At 45.0% G+C, this 19,923-nt stretch overlaps 1 protein-coding gene across 3 annotated transcripts in view; it reads left to right on the top strand.

Annotated features, from left to right (window-relative positions):
* EEIG1 (estrogen-induced osteoclastogenesis regulator 1) overlaps positions 1–17,767 on the top strand; it is a 73,030-nt gene extending 55,263 nt beyond the window's left edge. For all 3 annotated transcript variants that reach the window (XM_056538944.1, XM_056538947.1, XM_056538946.1), the window contains 7 exons: positions 984–1,030; positions 1,160–1,299; positions 5,721–5,825; positions 11,017–11,206; positions 12,537–12,658; positions 15,248–15,317; positions 16,849–17,767. In XM_056538944.1, coding sequence (XP_056394919.1) covers positions 984–1,030; positions 1,160–1,299; positions 5,721–5,825; positions 11,017–11,206; positions 12,537–12,658; positions 15,248–15,317; positions 16,849–16,894 — 720 coding nt within the window. In that variant the 3' untranslated portion in view covers positions 16,895–17,767. The remainder of the gene's footprint in view (positions 1–983; positions 1,031–1,159; positions 1,300–5,720; positions 5,826–11,016; positions 11,207–12,536; positions 12,659–15,247; positions 15,318–16,848) is intronic.
* Positions 17,768–19,923: the final 2,156 nt, after the last annotated feature.

Genomic DNA, 19,923 nt, shown 5'->3' on the forward strand with positions numbered 1-19,923 from the left:
TCAGATTCTACACCATCGCACAATGTTTCCCAATCAGTGTGCCTCCAGCTGTTTCAAAACTACAACTCCCAGCATGCCCGGACAGCCTTCGGCTGTCCGGGCATGCTGGGAGTTGTAGTTTTGCTACAGCTGTAGGCACCCTGGTTGGGGAAACACTGCTATAAAGCCTGGCATAACATAAGGCCCTGACACAGAACAATCTGTATATAAAAAAATATACGGGCATGCTGGGAGTTGTAGTTTTTCAACAGCTGGAGGCACACTGGTTTGGAAAAACACTGCTATAAAGCCAGGTATAAGATAAAGCCCTGACACAGAACAATCTGTATATAAAAAAAATATACGGGCATGCTGGGAGTTGTAGTTTTTCAACAGCTGGAGGCACACTGGTTTGGAAAAACGCTGCTATAAAGCCAGGTATAACATAACGCCCTAACACAGAACAATTTGTATGTAAAAAAATATATATAGGCATGCTGGGAGTTGTAGTTTTGCAACAGCTGGAGGCACCCTGGTTGGGGAAACAATGCTATAAAGCCTGGCATAACATAAAGCTCTAACACAGAACAATCTGTATATAAAAAAAATATACGGGCATGCTGGGAGTTGTAGTTTTGCAACAGTTGGAGGCACCCTGGTTGGAGAAACACTGCTATAAAGCCGGGTATAACATAAGGCCTTGACACAGAACAATCTGTATATATAAAATATACGGGCATGCTGGGAGTTGTAATTTTGCAACAGCTGGAGTCACACTGGTTTGGAAAAACACTGCTATAAAGCCTGGTATAACATAAGGCCCTAACACAGAACAAATCTGTATATAAAAAAAAATATACGGGCATGCTGGGAGTTGTAGTTTTGTTTCAGCCATAGGCACACGGGTTGGGAATCCCTGCCATAGGGTGATGTCTTTTATCAATTACTCTTTTAGCGTCATTTGTATAAATACTATATGTAATTGTGGATTTTTTCGTTGACAGGTCACCATTGGAATGTCCCTCCTTTCCGGAGACCCGTGCTTCAAAACGTAGGTGTTTATATAATGTGACCGCTTCTTAGACGTATGACATGTTATTACAGCGTATCTGATGTGCATGTCAGGCCTGGTGTCTGCAGTGTAATGCCGGGGTAAGCAGTTTGTATGTTGTTCTTCTAGGCCTCCCTCCACCGCCAAGACTGTGTCAGCCCCTGGACAGGATTCCTCCCTTCAGATGACCTGTAAGGGGGAGGGGACGGTACGCTTGACCAGCGGCACCATGCGCCAAAACAAGAGTCGACAAGCGTTGCTTAGTTCAGGTACCACATCAATATTGTACCTTCCATATACCTCCTGCATCTCTAGCATTCTAGGACTTTTCCTGTTCTAAAAGCGTAGGCTTACCTTTACAGACAGTTCTGCAGTTTTGGGGCCACCTATATTTAAATACTTATTTACTTATCTAGAATTAAATGTGCCAAAGGGAACCTGTCAGGATGATTAAAGGGGTATTCCAGTAAAAAAAACCATATTTTTTTTCATATCAACTGGCTCCAGAAAGTTAAACAGATTTGTAAATGACTTCTATTTAAAAAATCTTAATCCTTGCAGTACTTATCAGCTGCCAAAGTTGAGTTGTTCTTTTCTGTCTGACAACAGTGCTCTCTGCTGACACCTCGGCCTGTCTCAGGAACTGTCCAGAGTAGGAGCAAATCCCCATAGCAAACCTCTCCTGCTCTGGACAGTTCCTGAGACAGACAGAGGTGTCAGCAGAGAGCACTGTTGTCAGACAGAAAAGAACAACTTCACTTCGGTAGCTGATAAGTACTGGAAGGATTAAGATTTTTTTTTAATAGAAGTAATTTACAAATCTGTTTAACTTTCTGGCACCAGTTGATTTAAAAAAAAAAAAAAGTTTTCCACCGGAGTACCCCTTTAAGGGCCCCCATATACATTAGTCAAGTGTCTGTCAAACCCAAGACTGGCAGACCATTTAAAAGGGGTTATCCGGCAAAATTTATTATCCCCCCCCCCATCTACAGGATTGGGGATAAGAATCTGATCACAGGGGTGGAGAGTGCGGGGATTGGGGTCCCCCACAATTTCCAGAGTGGGGCCCCCGGCTGTAAAAGAAAGCAAATGCTGCAGACAGCACATGCTCCACTCATTGTATGGGAGAAGATACTTGAGTACAGCACCTTGGCATCGCGGGCGATCCCATAGAAATAAATAGATTGCGTTCCGTCTGCAGCATGCGCTCTCTAAGCGCACGGGGGGGTTCCCAGTGGTTGGAACCCCCGCGATCAGATACCTATCCTCTATCCTGTGCATAGGGGATAACAACATAATTTTCGTTAGCCAACCCCTCTTCACTGTTTGCCCGGACTCATACTTGCTTTGCTGTACGTTTAGTAGTAGCGGTGCAAGGTGTTGCAGCTTCATCTCATTCAGTTGAATGGGGAAACACTGTAGTAGCTAACACTGTCCTATCAAACAGCTGATAGGTGGGGTGTCAGGGGGTGGGATCCGTGCCCCGATCTAATATTGATGGATAGGCTGGATATCCCTTTTAACAACCATCCTAATGTGCATTCTCATGCATGGCTGCATTTACCATCAGTGTCTATACAGGGCTTTATTTAGCACAGTGGTCTCCAAACTGTGGCCCTCCAGCTGTTGCAAAACTACAACTACCAGCTTGCCCCAGAGAGCCTTTATGTTTTGAGTTGTAGTTTAGCAACTGCTGGAAAGCCACTGGCTGGGAAGGGGGTCACTGCTATAGAGCAGTGGTCTCCAAACTGTGGTCCTCCAGCTGTTGCAAAACTACAACTCTCAGCATGCCTGGACAGCCGTTGGCTGGGAGTTGTAGTTTTGCAACAGTTGAAGGCACCCTGGTTGGGAAACACTGCCACACAGTATATGTCAGGTGGCCCAGCTCCCAGGAACCCATTTTACTATGGGACGCTATGTATGACGGACCATGTTGGTGTGAAGCTTGTCTTACTTTGCTTTTACTTTAAATTTTTTAATTTTTTTAAATACATTTTTTTATTGCTTTCTTGCTTGTTTACTTTGCTGGGAGCTGTAGTTTTACAAGCAAGAAAGCAATAAAAAAAAATTTATTTAAAAAAGTGAAAAGTATCAAAGTAAAAGCAAAGTAAGACAAGCTTCACACCAACATGGCATCCGTCATACATAGCGTCCCATAGTAAAATGGGGTTGCTGGGAGCTGGGCCACCTGACAAATACTGTGTGGCAGTGTTTCCCAACCAGGGTGCCTTCAGCTGTTGCAAAACTACAACTCCCAGCATGCCCGGACAGCCGTTGGCTGTCCGGGCATGCTGGGAGTTGTAGTTTTGCAACAGCTGGAGGGCCACAGTTTGGAGACCACTGCTCTATAGCAGTGACCCCCTTCCCAGCTAGTGGCTTTCCAACAGTTACTAAACTACAACTCACAACATGAAGGCTATCAGGGCAAGCTGGTAGTTGTAGTTTTGCAACAGCTGGAGGGCCACATTTTGGAGACCACTGCTCTAGTGGTTTTCATTCTGAGGGATACAGTCTTCACACGGACACAGTGCATGATGGGATATAGAAAAGGATTTCTGCCGTGCCATAGAGAGCCTGTGAACTCAAGTAGTCTTTCAGGGTTTAGCGTGGAAAGATTATAATAGATCGGGCAGTGCACTTACAAAGCCACCCAACTTTCTATGTCATCCGAAATAGAAAGCATCCTCATTCGGAGTGCTTCTTTAGCTGTTTGGGTTGAAAAAAAAATGTGGCGTATTCTGTTTGGCCTCTTCTGTTCGCATCCAGAACTCGTAGTTGGAACATTGGTTATTTTGAAAGCTTTGGCAAAAGGACACACACCCATATAGCAGGCGTTACGCCATAGAGCTTGTTTAGCAAGTGACTTAGTAATGGTTTGCTGTAAGTACACACATATAGCCTTTAAAGGCGTAGTCCAGTATTGGAAAACTTATCCCCTATCCTAAGGATAGGGGATAAGTTTCAGATCGCCAGGGACCCGCTGGTAATGGCGGACATGATCGATTGCGCTTATGTCTGCCATTAAAGGGGTACTCCGGTGGAAAACATTTTTTTATTTTATTTAAATCAACTGGTGCCAGAAAGTTAAACAGATTTGTAAATTACTTCTATTAAAAAATCTTTACCCTTCCAGTACTTTTTAGCAGCTGTATGCTACAGAGGAAATTCTATTCTTTTTGAATTTCTATTTTTGTCTTGTCCACAGTGCTCTCTGCTGACACCTGATGCTCGTATCAGGAACTGTCCAGATCAGGAGAAAATCCCCATAGCAAACCTATGCTGCTCTGGACAGTTCCTGACACGGACAGAGGTGTCAGCAGTGAGCACTGCGGACAAGACAAAAAAGAAATTAAAAAAGAAAATCATTTCCTCTGTAGCATACAGCTGCTAATAAGTACTGGAAGGGTTAAGATTTTTTTAATAGAAGTAATTTACAAATCTGTTTAACTTTCTGGCACCAGTTGATTTAAACCAAAAAAATAAATAAATAAAACGTTTTCCACCAGAGTACCCCTTTAACCCCTCAGATGCCGTGATCAATCGAGATCATGGCACCTATGCATAGCACTGAAAAGTATGAGCAATCAAGTGATTGCTATAAATAGTCCCCTATGGGGACATAAAAATTTAAATAGTCCCTTTTTCCCATTTTAATCCCCAAAAGTGGAAAAAACATTAATAAACATTTTTGGTCTCGCCACGTGCATAAATGTCCGAACTATCAAAATATAATGTTAACGATTCTGTATGGTGAACGGCGTAAACATTAAAAAAGCAACAATTTTGGACTTTTTTCTTCTTCTTCTGTCTCATCATATTCCCCCCCTAAAAAATTAATAAAAAGATTATTATAAGTTTTATATATGCAAATGCCGTATCAATAAAAAGTACAGGTTACGGCGTAAAAGATTAGCCCTCATCTCGCCGCTTATACGGAAAAATTGAAAAAGTTATAGATCGTCAAAATAGATTTTTGAGATTTTTTTTTAAAGCGCAACAATAAAAGAAAAGTATATTATCATGGGTATCCTTTTAATCGTATTGACCCGCAGAATAAAGAAAACATGTCATTTTTACCATAAATCGTGCGGCGTGAAAACGAAACCTTGCAAAATTGCGGGGTTTTTTTTTCAATTTCCCCACACAAATATTATGTTGTTTTTTTTTTTGTTGTTGCGCCATACACTTTATGGTAAATTTGAGCGATGTCATTACAAAGGACAACTGGTCGTGCAAAAAACAAGCCCTCATACTAGTCTGTGGATGAAATGATAAAAGTTACGATTTTTAGAAGGCGAGGAGGAAAAAGCGAAAAGAAATAAAATTGTCTGTGTCCTTAAGGGGTAAAGGCAGTGGTCTCAAACTGTGGCCCTCCAGATGTTGCAATACTTCAACTCCCAGCATGCCCGGACAGCCGTTGGCTGTCCGGGCATGCTGGGAGTTGAAGTTTTGCAACATCTGGAGGGCTACAGTTTGAGACCACTGCTTTAAGGGAAAGGGGTGCAGGTTACAAATGTCAGCGGTGGAGGGGAAGCTTTCCAGCTGGCGAGGAATATCCCCGCTTTCTGTTTCGGCTCTCGTGGGAACAGACGGTAGGACAGAAGCCAGATTTAGCAGCTGGTTTTCTTCTAGTGCGATTTACTTTCCTGAACCTCTTCTAAGCCTTTTAAATTTTTTCTAAACATTCCAGGGGTCTTCGAAGAAGCCGATCAAAATCTCTCAAGCCCTGAAGAAACTTCTCATTCGGGCCACTCGCGGAACTCTAGCCAAGCCAGCCAGCAGTCCAAAGCCTCCGGTAAGCATTTTTCCTTTCAGGATTCCTACATACCAATCTCTGTGGCTTCCATAAGTCTGTGTACTTAGGGCTGTCTGGATTAGGAAACCCATTAGCAAATTTTCTTATTTGAAATTAAAGGGGTACTCCGGTGGAAACTTTTATTTTTATTTTTTTTTTTATCCACTGGTGCCAGAAAGTTAAACAGATTTGTAAATTACTTCTATTATAAAATCTTAATCCTTCCAGTACTTATTAGCGGCTGTATACCACAGAGGAAATGCTTTTCTTTTTGGATTTCTCTTCTGTCACGACCACAGTGCTCTCTGCTGACACCTCTGTCCATTTTAGGAACTGTCCAGAGCAGGAGAAAATCCCCACAGCAAATGCTGCTCTGGGCAGTTCCTAAAATGGACAGCAGAGGTCAGCAGAGAGCACTGTGGTCGTGACAGAAGAGAAATCCGAAAAGAAAAGCATTTCCTCTGTAGTATACAGCTGCTAATAAGTACTGGAAGGATAAAATTTTTTTTTATAGAAGTAACTTACAATACTGTTTAACTTTCTGGCACCAGTTGATAAAAAAAAAAAAAAAAAAAAAAGTTTTCCACCGGAGTACCCCTTTAAGAACAGGGCTCTCTGCTATTAAATGAGTAGTTCAGTTTAGAAAAATGATCCCCCTATCTAAAGGACAGGGGATAAGTGTCTGATTGTGGGGGGTCCATCCGCTTGGACCCCTCAATCTTCTTCCCTGCGCCCATGCACAGAGCTGTTTCGACCACCGTTTCGTGTGTTCGTCGACACCCCCCCAGTGCATCTCTATGGGAGAGCCAGAGATACACAAGTACAGCGCTTTGGCTTTCTAGAGCCAGTTGATACGAAAAAAATTGTTTTTAACTGAAGTACCCCTTTAACCCCTTAAGGACTCAGGGTTTTTCCTTTTTTGCACTTTTGTTTTTTCCTCCTTACCTTTTAAAAATCATAACCCTTTCAATTTTCCACCTAAAAATCCATATTATGGCTTATTTTTTGCGTCGCCAATTCTACTTTGCAGTGACATTAGTCATTTTACCCAAAAATGCACGGCGAAACGGAAAAAAAAATCATTGTGCGACAAAATCGAAAAAAAAACGCCATTTTGTAACTTTTGGGGGCTTTCGTTTCTACGCAGTGCATATTTCGGTAAAAATTACACCTTATCTTTATTCTGTAGGTCCATACGGTTAAAATGATACCCTACTTATATAGGTTTGATTTTGTCGCACTTCTGGAAAAAATCATAACTACATGCAGGAAAATTTATACGTTTAAAAATGTCATCTTCCGACCCCTATAACTTTTTTATTTTTCCACGTATGGGGTGGTATGAGGACTCATTTTTTGCGCCGTGATCTGAAGTTTTTATCGGTATGATTTTTGTTTTGATCGGACTTTTTGATCACTTTTTATTCATTTTTTAATGATATAAAAAGTGACCAAAATACGCTTTTTTGGACTTTGGAATTTTTTTGCGCGTACGCCATTGACCGTACGGCTTAATTAATGATATATTTTTATAGTTCGGACATTTACGCACGCGCCGATACCACATATGTTTATTTTTTATTTTTTTTACACTGTTTTATTTTTTTTATGGGAAAAGGGGGGTGATTCAAACTTTTATTAGGGAAGGGGTTAAATGACCTTTATTAACACTTTTTTTTTACATTTTTTTTGCAGTGTTATAGGTCCCATAGGGACCTATAACACTGCACACACTGATCTCTCATCCTGATCACAGGCGTGCATTAACACGCCTGTGATCAGCATTATCGGCGCTTGACTGCTCCTGCCTGGATCTCAGGCACGGAGCAGTCATTCGTCGATCGGACACCGGGGAGGCAGGTAAGAGCCCTCCCGGTGTCCGATCAGCTGTTCGGGACGCCGCGATTTCACCGCGGCGGTCCCGAACAGCCCGACTGAGCAGCCGGGTCACTTTCACTTTAGAAGCGGCGGTCAGCTTTGACCGCCGCTTCTAAAGGGTTAATACCGCACATCGCCGCGATCGGCGATGTGTGGTATTAGCCGCGGGTCCCGGCCGTTGATTAGCGCCGGGACCGACGCGATATGATGCGGGATCGCGGCGCGATCCCGCTTCATATCGCGGGAGCCGGCGCAGGACGTAAATATACGTCCTGCGTCGTTAAGGGGTTAAAGGGAACATGTCACTAGGAAGTCTATTTTACATATCTAGGGACCAGGAGGCCTACCTCTTTAAAGGGGTACTCCGGCGCTAAGACATCTTATCCTGCCGTTGGGGAACCCCGTGATCTTCCACGCCGCACCCCGTTAGAATTAGCCCCCGGAGCGTGCTCGCTCCGGGTCTGATTACTGGTGATCACGGGGACGGAGCATAGTGACGTCACGGCTCCACCCCCGTGTGATGTCACGCTCCGCCCCCTCAATGCAAGCCTATGGGAGGGGGCGTGACAGCTGTCACAATGCTCCGTCCCCGTGATCGCCAGTAATCAGACCCGGAGTGAGCACGCTCCGGGGGCTGATTCTAACGGGGTGCGGCGTGGAAGGTCATGGGGGTCCCCAGCGGCGGGACCCCCGCGATCAGGCATCTTATCCCCCTATCCTTTGGATACCCCTTTAAACACCAATACATCACTGCCTCACTACACACAGCACATATTCACGTCAAGCTGGGTGTTGTGTGGCTGCCGGCCCCTCCACACCATACAATTCTACTGCTCTGCATCTCGGCAGCTGCCCACGAAACAGTTCTTAAAATTATGTTTTCCATTGCGCATTGTCAGATCTAGTTTATATATTGAAATAAAATTCCAAATTTTTTTCTTAACCTGGCAACCAATTATGCATCTATCACCAGAAAATTTTTATTAAAACTCAATTACAAAATGGCGCATGGCGTTTAGAACAACCATCCTACCATAGCCCTGAATTAGCCTCCTTTTTCTTTCACACTTTAGGCCATGTTCACATGTCGGAATTTCCAAGCTAAATCTGGAGATAAAATTCTGTTTCGGGAGAATCCCATTGACATGTCTTGCTGCGGAATCCGAGCGGTTCTTACACCAGCATGTTCTACCGGCGCTTGCCTTATAGTTGAGAACTGTTTTGCATGGAAGAGGCTTTTTTTAAAGGGGTTATCCAGGAATAGAAAAACAGAGCTAATTTCTTTCAAAAACAGCTCCACGTCTGTCCCCAGGCGATGTGTGTGGTATTACAACTTGGCTCCATTCACTTCAATGGGACTGAGCTGCAGAACCACACCAAACTGGGAGACAGACGGGGAGTCGTTTTTAAAAGAAATTTACTGTTTTTCTATTCCTGGATAACCCCTTTAATCTGCACCCCCCCCTACATCTCTTTTTGTTCTCTTTCCCTTGAACCGTAACATCTTGGGACTGTGAAACTACCAGGTGGAAACGTCAAGGACAGATAACATCATAAACTTTACCCATGACCCACTCCAAACTTCCAGACTTCTTACACAACAGGACTTCTTGCTCTACTTGGACATTTTCCCAGAATTCTTGTTTGACTTCCATGATTCCTGAGCCGTGGCAGACACCCCTGTGATTGTCTCACCTACCCCATGGGACAACTGCTATCTACAGCTATGGTTATTTAACTATTCCGGACCCTCAGATTTAAAGGGGTACTCCGGTGAAAACCTTTTTTCTTTTAAATCGAATGGTGGCAGAAAGTTAAACCTATTTGTAAATTACTTCTATTAAAAAAATCTTAATCCTTCCTGTACTTATTAGCTGCTGAATACTACAGAGGAAATTCTTTTCTTTTTGGAATGCTCTCTGATGACATCACGAGCACAATTCTCTCTGCTGACGTTATTATAATAATAATAACACTTTATTTATTGTTGTCCTTAGTGGGATTTGAACCCACGTCCCCAGCACTGCAAGGCAGAAGTGCTAACCACTGAGCCACCATGCTGCCCTTAGCATACATCTGCTATGCATGGTTGCTAAAATGGACAGAGTTGTCAGCAGAGAGCACTGTGCTCGTGATCTCATCAGTGTTCCAAAAAGAAAGGAATTTCCTCTGTAGCATTCAGCAGCTAATAAGTACTGGAAGGATTAAGATTTTTTAATAGAAGTAATTTACAAATATGTTTAACTTTCTGCCACCAGTTGATTTAAAAGAAAAAAAGGTTTTCACCGGAGTACCCCTTTAACGTCGCTCCACTCCATTTTTACCCTGTTTGTTTATGTTACTAGTTTATCATTGTAAAAAAAAAAAAAATTAAATTAATTAATTAATATTGGAAAAGAAAAACACTAAGTCACTTAGAAGATGAGCTGAAAGAGCTTCTTATAGCTTCTACTTCAGTGTTTCCCAACTAGGGCACCTCCAGCTGTTGTAAAACTACAACTCCCAGCATGCTTTGTCTGCCTTTGGCTGTGCTGCTGAAGCTGAAGGCATACTGGTTAGGAAAAACTAGTATAGTCCGTACATTAGCCTATACTTCAGTGTTTCCCAACCAGCGTGCCTCCAGCTGTTGCAAAACTGCAACTTCCAGCATGCCCGGACAGCCAAAGGCTGTCCGGGCATGCTGGGAGTTGTAGTTTTGCAACAGCTATAGTCACACTAGTTAGGAAAAACTTCTATAGTCCATACTTGTACATTAGCCTCTCTTTCATTTTTTCCTAACCAGGGTGCCTCCAGCTGTTGCAAAGCTACAACTCCCAGCATGCCCAGACAGTCTTTGTCTGTGTTGAAACAGCTGAAGGAATACTGGTTAAAAAACAAAAACTAGTATAGTCCATACTTGTACATTAGCCTCTACTTCAGTGTTTCCCAACCTTGGGGCCTCCAGCTGTTGCAAAACTACAACTTCCAGCATGCTGGGAGTTGTAGTTTTGCAACAGCTGGAGTCACATTGGTTAGGAAAAACTAGTATAGTCCATACTTGTACTTAAGCCTCTATTTCAGTGTTTCCTAACCAGGGCCTCCAGCTGTTGCAAAACTCCAATTTCCGGCATGCCCGGCTGTTTTGCAACAGCTGGAGGCCCCCTAATTGGGAAGCACTGCTTTACTTTGAGGGTAGGATATGATTCTGTAGTTAGGCTTTAATAAGCCAAGAGAGTCTGTGATTCCCTTGGGGACCATATTAGTGAAGCAGTACGGATCACCCCGTGCTCTTCACTTAGCTTCATGCATGTGTTTTTTGTTTTTCTCTATGCAGGTCACAGCTCCGAACACTCCCGATGTTCCAGTATGTCAGACCTGACTCACCGACGCAACACATCCACTAGCAGCAGCGCCTCCGGGGGAATCAGCATTACTGCTGACACGCCTGACGCCGAAAAGGAGTGCAAACCGGAGAAGCCCCCCAGGCCTATCAGACCTCCCCTTCTTCTTGAGAGACAGTCCAGGTAATGTTAAAGAATCACCCAAGTCAGACTGGCTGAGGAGGGCTTCATGCAGGGAGGGGTCCCCTATGCTTCTCATGTATTCACGATTCATTTTGGCAAAGTCCGAGCAGATCGTATTCAGTAGCTACGAGGGCAGAAAAAGAAACAAAAACACTTCTGTCTTTGAAATGTCAAGTTTGTGACCGTGTTGTGAGCGTCTTTCTCTAGTGCCAGTGTGGAATATGTCATGTGACTCAGCCGGGACTGAGTCAGTCCGGAACGTTGGCTCGGGACTCACCAGCTCCTCTGACACACGACGCTGCACTCGTGATTTTCCTACTTGGCTTCTGCCAGTGGATTTTTTTTATCGTTAATTGGGAGATTATTCTCATATGTGATTGTTCTGTAGCCTCGTGCAAAAAAAGTTCTCATTAAAGGGGTACTCCCCTGGAAAACATTTTTATTTTTTTTAAATCAACTGGTGCCAGAAAGCACATCATGTTCGTGCATCCGGTTTTCTGTGCACTACAAGTTCCAGCATACTAAGAATTCTACTTTTCCCATCATGCAGTGGTGGACTGACAGTTTATGAGCATGTTGATGTTGCTAGTGCAGTGTTCTTTAACCTGCGGACCACCAGATGTTGCAAAACTACAACTCCCAGCATGCTGGGAGTTGTAGTTTTGCAACATCTGGAGGTCCGCAGGTTGAAGACCACTGTGTGCTAGTGGATACCCACCTAGTCACATGTACTACTAGTCTCAGGATTCGCTGCAGTCAAGGCAGTGCTACAGCACTATGCCGTGATTGGCTGCTGTAGTCATGTGACATCTCTGGACACTTTTACGCTGTGAAGGGATTTCGTAAAACTCACTCTAATCTTGAATAAGTTTTTTTTTGTTTTTTTTTAATAGTATTCCATCTAAGTAAGTCCAGCCCAAATTCTTCTCACAGATGAGATTTTGCAGCAGTGTATCCATATAGGGTTGGATGGGATACGGCTGTGAGCAGGGTCTAGGTCATTGTTTCCCAACCAGTGTGCCTCCAGCTGTTGCAAAAACCACAACTTCCAGCATGCTCGGGAAGCCTTTGGCTTTCCGGGCATGCTGGGAGTTGTAGTCTTGCAACAGCTGGAGGCACCCTGGTTGGGAAACACTGACCTTTAGGCAATTGAACCAGAGCGTCCCTCTATCAGACAGTACATTGTTGTGCATGAGCAATGTGTAATACTTATCTTCACCTGCGGAGGCACTGCAGGGGAATTGGACATACGAGCTCATCTTACTGTGGCTATAGTGTCTCGGATTTTTTTGCATCTTATTCATTTTTCCATCTCCTTTTCCCTTTTTAGGAGAAAGAAGGACTCTGTGGAGAGTCACCCCACTTGGGTAGATGACACCAGGATCGATGCTGGTGACATTGTGGAGAAGATTATGCAGAGTCAGGACTTCACGGACGTCAGTAACAATGAAGGTAAAGGAGAGGGTCAGTACAGTGGTCCCTCAGCATACGATGGGAATTGGTTCCAGGCGGACCATCGTATGTTGAGGGAACACTGACCCTATACATGGAAGGAACACAGACAAATGCTGAAGGATATTTACATGTCTCCGCCGCTCCGGCCCGTCAGTTCGCCGCTCCTCTGCTGCCGTTCGCCGTTGCACTGCGCCGTGGCTGTCCGTCACCGCTCATGCCGCCCCTATTGGATGACAGGGTGACGTGATGATGACGACTGAGAGCGACAGCGCATGGTAGCGACAGCAGAGGAGTGGCGGACTGATGGGCTGGAGCGGCGGGGACATGTACTGTAAGTATCATTCAGTGTGGCACATTAAACGGCTATCCGGCGGCAGCTGAAGCAGTCGGATAGCCATTTTTGCGATGGCCCCGACAAACAGAAACATCCTATGTTGATGCTGCCTTCAACATACAATGGCCTCTGAGAGGCCATCGTATGTTGAAACGATCGTATGTCAGGGAGACCACTTTATCTAGGGCAGAGTTTCCCAACCAGGGTGGTTCCCGCTGTTGCAAAACTACAACTCCCAGCATGCCCGGACAGCCGTTGGCTGTCCGGGCATGCTGGGAGTTGTAGTTTTGCAACAGCTGGAGGCACCCTGGTTGGGAAAACACTGATCAAGGGAGAGGGGACTCATAATATACAAGTGTGTACTAGTCTATGAACTCCAGGAATGTTTCATACACTGCTGACTCCCACTTCTACCCACAATGTTCAGCCCCTTTTTCGCTCCCCCTTCACCTTCAGATATCTCTGTAGCCTCGTGCGGAAAAATTCTTATTAAAGGGGTACTCCCCGGAAAACTTTTTAATTATTTTTTTTTTTAAATCAACTGGTGCCAAAAAGTTAAACAGATCCGTAAATTACTTCTATTTAAAAATCTTAATCCTTCCAGTACTTATCAGCTGCTGTATGCTCCACAGGAAGTTTTTTTTTCTTTTGGAATTTCTTTTCTGTCTGACCTCAGTGCTCTCTGCTGACACCTCTGTCCATTTTAGGAACTGTCCAGAGTAGGATAGGTTTGCTATGGGGATTTTCTCCTACTCTGGACAGTTCCTGACATGGACAGAGGTGTCAGCAGAGAGCACTGTGGTCAGGCAAAAAGGAAATTCAAAAAGAAAATAAATTCCTGTGGAGCATACAGCAGCTGATAAGTACTGGAAATCTGTTTAACTTTCTGGCACCAGTTGACTAAAAAAATAAAAATAAAAAATAAATAAAACTACAACTCCCAGCATGCCCGAACAGCCAACGGCAACAGATGAAGGCACCCTGGTTGGGAAACACTGGTATAAAGTTTAAGGCTCTACAGTAAGTGTATGTCAGTGTTCACCAACCAAAAGGCCTCCAGCTGTTGCAAAACTACAACTCCCAGCGTTGGCTGTCCGGGCAGCAAAACTACAACTCCCAGCATGCCCGGACAGCCAAAGATTGGGGAATATTGCTCTATAGCATTGTTTCCCAGCTGATAAGTACTGGAAGGATTAAGATTTTTAAGTAGAATTAATTTACGAATCTGTTTAACTTTCTGGCACCAGTTGATTTATTTATTTATTTATTTTTTCCCAGTGGAGTACCCCTTTAAGAATACAGAATGGTTAATTATTTCTATTGAATCAGCCATCCCCAACTTGTGGCCGTCAGGGCATGCTTGGATTTGTAGTTTTTCAGCGGTTCGAGAGATCACTTGCACGTGTTGAATCAGGTCTTAACACAGCTGCCGAAACCCAGGAGTAGAGATGAGCGAACTTACAGTAAATTCGATTCGTCACGAACTTCTCGGCTCGGCAGTTGATGACTTATCCTGCGTAAATTAGTTCAGCCTTCAGGTGCTCCGGTGGGCTGGAAAAGGTGGATACATTCCTAGGAAAGAGTCTCCTAGGAATGTATCCACCTTTTCCAGCCCACGGGAGCACCTGAAAGCTGAACTAATTTATGCAGGAAAAGTCATCAACTGCCGAGCCGAGAAGTTCGTGACGAATCGAATTTGCTGTAAGTTCGCTCATCTCTACCCAGGAGCCAACACAGCAGATTCAGGCAGCGCTTGTTTGTATATACCAGTGTTTCCCAACCAGGGTGCCTCCAGCTGCTGCAAAACTACAACTCCCAGCATGCTCTCCTCAGTCTATCGATCAGTTCTGATCAAGACCTGATCAATTCATCACTTATTGCCTATCCCTTATACCAGTGTTTCCCAACCATGGCGTCTACAGCTATTGCAAAACTACAATGACCATGCACTGAGAGTTGTAGTTTTGGAACAGCTGGAGGCGCACTGGTTGGGAAACACTGTTATAATCCATACATAAGCACTTGTAAGGGCTGAGCGGGTGGGGATCAGTTGTGTCCCTGACTGACTACCGCTTCAGGTTAGAAAGCAAATCATGCTTTTAGATTTTCTCCGCACCTAATCCCCTAAACATTCCCCAGGCGGTGTAGGAACATTCTCTAGCAAACGTACCTAGAAATGCATTTACGCCGCACACTGTGTCTTGTGCTGCCATAGATGTCTCGCCAGCTCACACTCTTGTTTTCGGTTGCAGACAGTCACCTGAGGCTGTTCGTCAGCAGAGACGGCTCCACAACGCTCAGCGGAATACAGATGGCTAACAGGTATCTAGAAACCATATGTCTCCTATAGAACTATCTATCCTTCCATCAATCCATTTCATTTGTATCTAGGGCTCCGTTCACATCTGTTGTTGTTGACAGGAAAAGCAGTGTAAGTGACATCTTGACATAAGTCAGTGGGGTATGCCAAGTTACTCTGGTGTCATCCAGCAGAGCATTGTTACTTTATCTAAGAAACAGGAACCGTGACGCAGATGTGAACAGAGCCTTAGACTTTGTGCACAGTGTTTCCCAACCAGAGTGCCTCCGGCTGTTGCAAAACTACAACACCCAGCATGGGAGTTGTAGTTTTGCAGCAGCTGGAGGCACCCCCGGTTGGGGAACACTGACATACACGAACTGTGAACAAAGCCTTAGGCTTTATACCAGGGTTCCGACAGCTGCGGCAAAACTACAACTCCCAGCATGCCCGGACAGCCAACACTGGGAGTTGTAGTTTTGCAACAGCTGGAGGCCTTTTGGTTGGTGAACACTGACATACACTTACTGTAGAGCCTTAAACTTTTTACCAGGGTGCCTCCATCTGTTGCTGTTGGCTGTCCGGGCATGCTGGGAGTTGTAGTTTTGCAACAGTTGGAGGAACCCTGGTTGGGAAACACTGCCTTTTTTTTATTTTTTTATTTATTTTCACTCAACTGGTGCCAGAAAGTTAAACAGATTTGTAAATTACTTCTATTAAAAATCTTAATCCTTCCAGTACTTATCAGCTGCTGTATGTTCCAGAGGAATTTCTTTTCTTTTTGGATTTTCTTTCTTTCAGTGCTCTCTGCTGACACCTCTGTCCATGTCAGGAACTATCCAGAATAGGGACAAATCCCCATAGCAAACCTATCCAACTCCAGACAGTCCCTAAAATCGACAGAGGTGTCACCAGAGTGGTAAGATAGACAGGAAATTCAAAAAGAAAAAAACTTTCTCTGGAGCATACAGCAGCTGATAAGTACTGGAAGGGTTAAGATTTATAAATAGAAGTAATTTACAAATCTTGCAGAGAAGAAATAATGAGATGGCACTCACCAAAGTCGTGGTTTCTTATCCTTTATTCGTAAGACATAAAAGGCAGGGGTACGGTGTCAGACAGATGAGCTGGCTAGGACGCCAGGTACCTACATGCGGAGGTTCCCGGCGTTCTAGCCAGCTCATCTGTCTGACACCGTACCCCTGCCTTTTATGTCTTACGAATAAAGGATAAGAAACCACGACTGTGGTGAGTGCCATCTCATTATTTCTTCACTGCAAGATTGAAGTTTCACTTTTGCTCAGCTGATTGAGCACCACCCATAGTCGAAGTTATTCACCTGCCCTTGCACCTTCCCGGACCATCAGCAGTGCCGGTCTATATCTTACCAGATTATAATTTACAAAACTGTTTAACTTTCTGGCACCAGTTGATTTAAAAAAAATGTTTTCTAGGGGAGTACCCCTTTAAACACTTGGGTTTAGTAGGATCTCAGCTGTACGGTGTTCATCACGTGTATAGAAGACATTACCGAATACTTTTCTCTCCTTTCAGAGTCTCTGCGGGAGTGTTCGAGCCTGTGGTCATCGAAATCCACTAAATGCTCAAGAGGCCGAGGATCCGGTCCGGAGTCCCATGCCAAGAGCCAAGCGCATCATTCCAGGCTGCAGCCGCGAGTCCTCCCCCATGTGAGGAGAGATCAGGACACGCAGGTCTGGCAGCCGCAGCAGACTCTCCCCTGGTCCCTCTGATCTTCAGTCGTCCTGGCACTTGTCCAGTTGTCGTGTGCACATATCCAGCGTGTTTTGAGCTCTCCGGCATGTGACGGTGTTTTCGTCTGCTTCTCATCACTCCCAATCTGACCAGGCACAGGGCGAGGACACCCCAGACTCTCAGCGGTCCCAGTCCGCCATCACCAGGGGGGGGGACAAAGCATCATTCTTACTGTGTGACAACTGCGGCCTACTTTTATATGTTATTTTTTTTGCATGTTCCTTGAAATGTCTGTATAATGTCTGTGTCCGTGCCGTACGGATCTAACATTCAGCAGTTCAGAGGAGCCACATCTGCCTTGTGAGGTTGGAGACTCGGAAAATGCTGAATCGGGCAAAATCGCAACCCGGGGATCGGTTTTGGGATTCTTCATAGGAAGTATGGCACCAGAAATGTGATTTTATTACTAGGTGTAATGTATTCACACGTACAGTATCTTGCGCATATTTGATGCTGCAGATTTGAAGCGGTATTCGGTCATTTAGTTTACATTGACATCTTCAGTTTCAAATATGCGCCGGATACTATATGTGTGAATACATCCTAAACTATTATTGTATGTACTAAGTTCCACCCTAAACAATTGAAAGGGGGTGGGGGGGTAGAGGCGTAGCTTGTAGCTTCTGGGCCCCAAAGCAGAATCTGCAACAGGGCCCCATTGATAATACTGGTCTCTTAAAGGGATAGTCCAGTGGTGAAAAACGTATCCCCTATCCTAATAATAGGGGATAAGTTTCAGTTCGCCGGAGTCCGACCGCTGGGGCCCCGGCTTGCTGGCCAGATAGCGGGTGTCGACCACTGCACAAAGCGGCGGCTGACACGCCCCCTCAATACATCGCTATGGCAGAGCCGGAGATTGCCGAAGGTAGCGCTACGGCTCTGCCATAGAGATGTATTGAGGGGGCGTGTCAGCCAACACTTCGTGCAGTGGTCAACACTCCCCCTTCCCGCGGGCTGTCGCGGCCCAGTACAGCAGATAGCGGTGGCCCCAGCAGTCGGACCCCCCGCGATCTGAAACTTATCCCCTATTATTAGAATGGGGATAAGTTTTTCACCACTGGATATCTCCTTTAAGGGGCAGATGTGCTTCGGGACCCCCTTAGGCACCCGAGGCGCCAGTGCGACTGCTGCCTCTGCACCCCCTAAAGCTACCCTATAATCTCTCTTATTGAAGTGTCATGTGACCTCTCTCTGCTAGAGAGCGGACGGGGATTTTCGTAGTGGTAGCTGATTTTGGCTCACGTCATTCCTATAATAGGTGGCGCTATAGAGAGACTTACAGATAAGACTTTGCACTTGCAAATGTGATTGGTTTAAAATGTCACATGACTGGGAAATTTGGGACTCTGTCCAGAATAATTTGCATTGGCAGCTGGAAAGATTTAGGCTCCCAGCTTTCCTAAACTAGGTGGCGCTAGAGAGCCAGCTTTCTTCTTTCTGGAAGAGGAGCATTGCTTGGCTTATAAGACTCACCACATTATCCCCCCTATTGACCTAAAGCCTAGGTCTTCAAACTGTGGACCTCCAGCTGTTGCAAAATTACAACTCCCAGCATGCCGTTGGCTGTCCGGGCATGCTGGGAGTTGTAGTTTTGCAACATCTGGAGGTCTGCAGGTTGAAAACCACTGGTCTAGAGCCTAGGTCTCTAAATTGTTTACCTCCAGCTGTTGCAAAACTACAACTCCCTTCATGCCCGGACAGCCAACGGCTGTCCGGGCATGCTGGGAGTTGTAGTTTTGCAACAGCTGGAGGTTCAAAGTTTGGAGACCACTGATATACTTAATCCCATAGTGACCAATGTTATTAGTCCATGGGGTATGGAAACTTTGCAGCATAAAATCCAGGGCTTCAACTTCACAGGCAGACGTTGCGAACCTCCTTCATCTTTACTGTTATGGTACCATTATTGTCACGAAAAGCTATATGATTTCCTTCTCCCGGGTCACTCTCTCCATCTCCCTTCGCTCTTCGTAGAAAGGCGTCAGTGCAGAACAGGGGGCGAGCCCCTACGCTAGGTCTTAGAAAAAAAAAACAGCTGGACTGTCAACAAGGCACCCCGCAGGAAGGGGGCCCACCGCAACGCAGCTGGACTGCAGACGCCCTCCGGCAGGGGGTCACATGACGCAGCTGGTCTGTCATATAAGGACTCCTCGGGCAGGAGTCTCCTAACACAGCCGAGCTGTGGAAAAATACTTGAGGACGCACGTGCACGCAACGCAGCAGGGCTGTAGAGAAATCGCAGGGAGTCACAGCTGGATGGTGAATCCCTCTAGAGCCGACCTGAAGGGGGCGCTCTACTGCATTCTGTACTGGAACCTTTCCTCTCTACATTCCGATAAGCGACCAGTTGTCACCAGGGGGTCAGCTGTGCGGGCCGCAGCTCCTGTCTCCATCCTGGTAGATCCGCGCTCGCCTGTACCCGCTTGTCGCAACGGTGCAGACTGCACAACGCTACCCTGAGCCAGCAGGCTGGTGTTTTCATTTCATTCCTGTAGCTAATCTAAAACATTTTTGTCAATGTGAAAATTGTCTTTTGTGGAGTCGTCTGGTGCTCAGGGCGGTGCTTTTTTTTTTTCAAATTTTTTTTTTTTTTTTTAAGGTTTCACTCTGTATAATTTTTTTATTTTTTTAATTTACTTTATTGGTTTATCATTATTATTATAAATTTTTCTTTAATTCCATCTGGATCTCTGCAAAAGCCGAGGGAGCGTTTGCAGGATCTCTATAAATACGATCCTTTACAAAGAAAAAAAAAAAAAAAAAAACACGGTCACCTTGTTCATTACCTTTTCCAATCGCGACTTACGATATAGTCGATACCTTACGCAGAATCGGCGCGTATGCTGCTATACTGCC

This window comes from Hyla sarda, chromosome 9 (genome assembly GCF_029499605.1).
Source record: "Hyla sarda isolate aHylSar1 chromosome 9, aHylSar1.hap1, whole genome shotgun sequence".
Classification (NCBI taxonomy): domain Eukaryota; kingdom Metazoa; phylum Chordata; class Amphibia; order Anura; family Hylidae; genus Hyla; species Hyla sarda.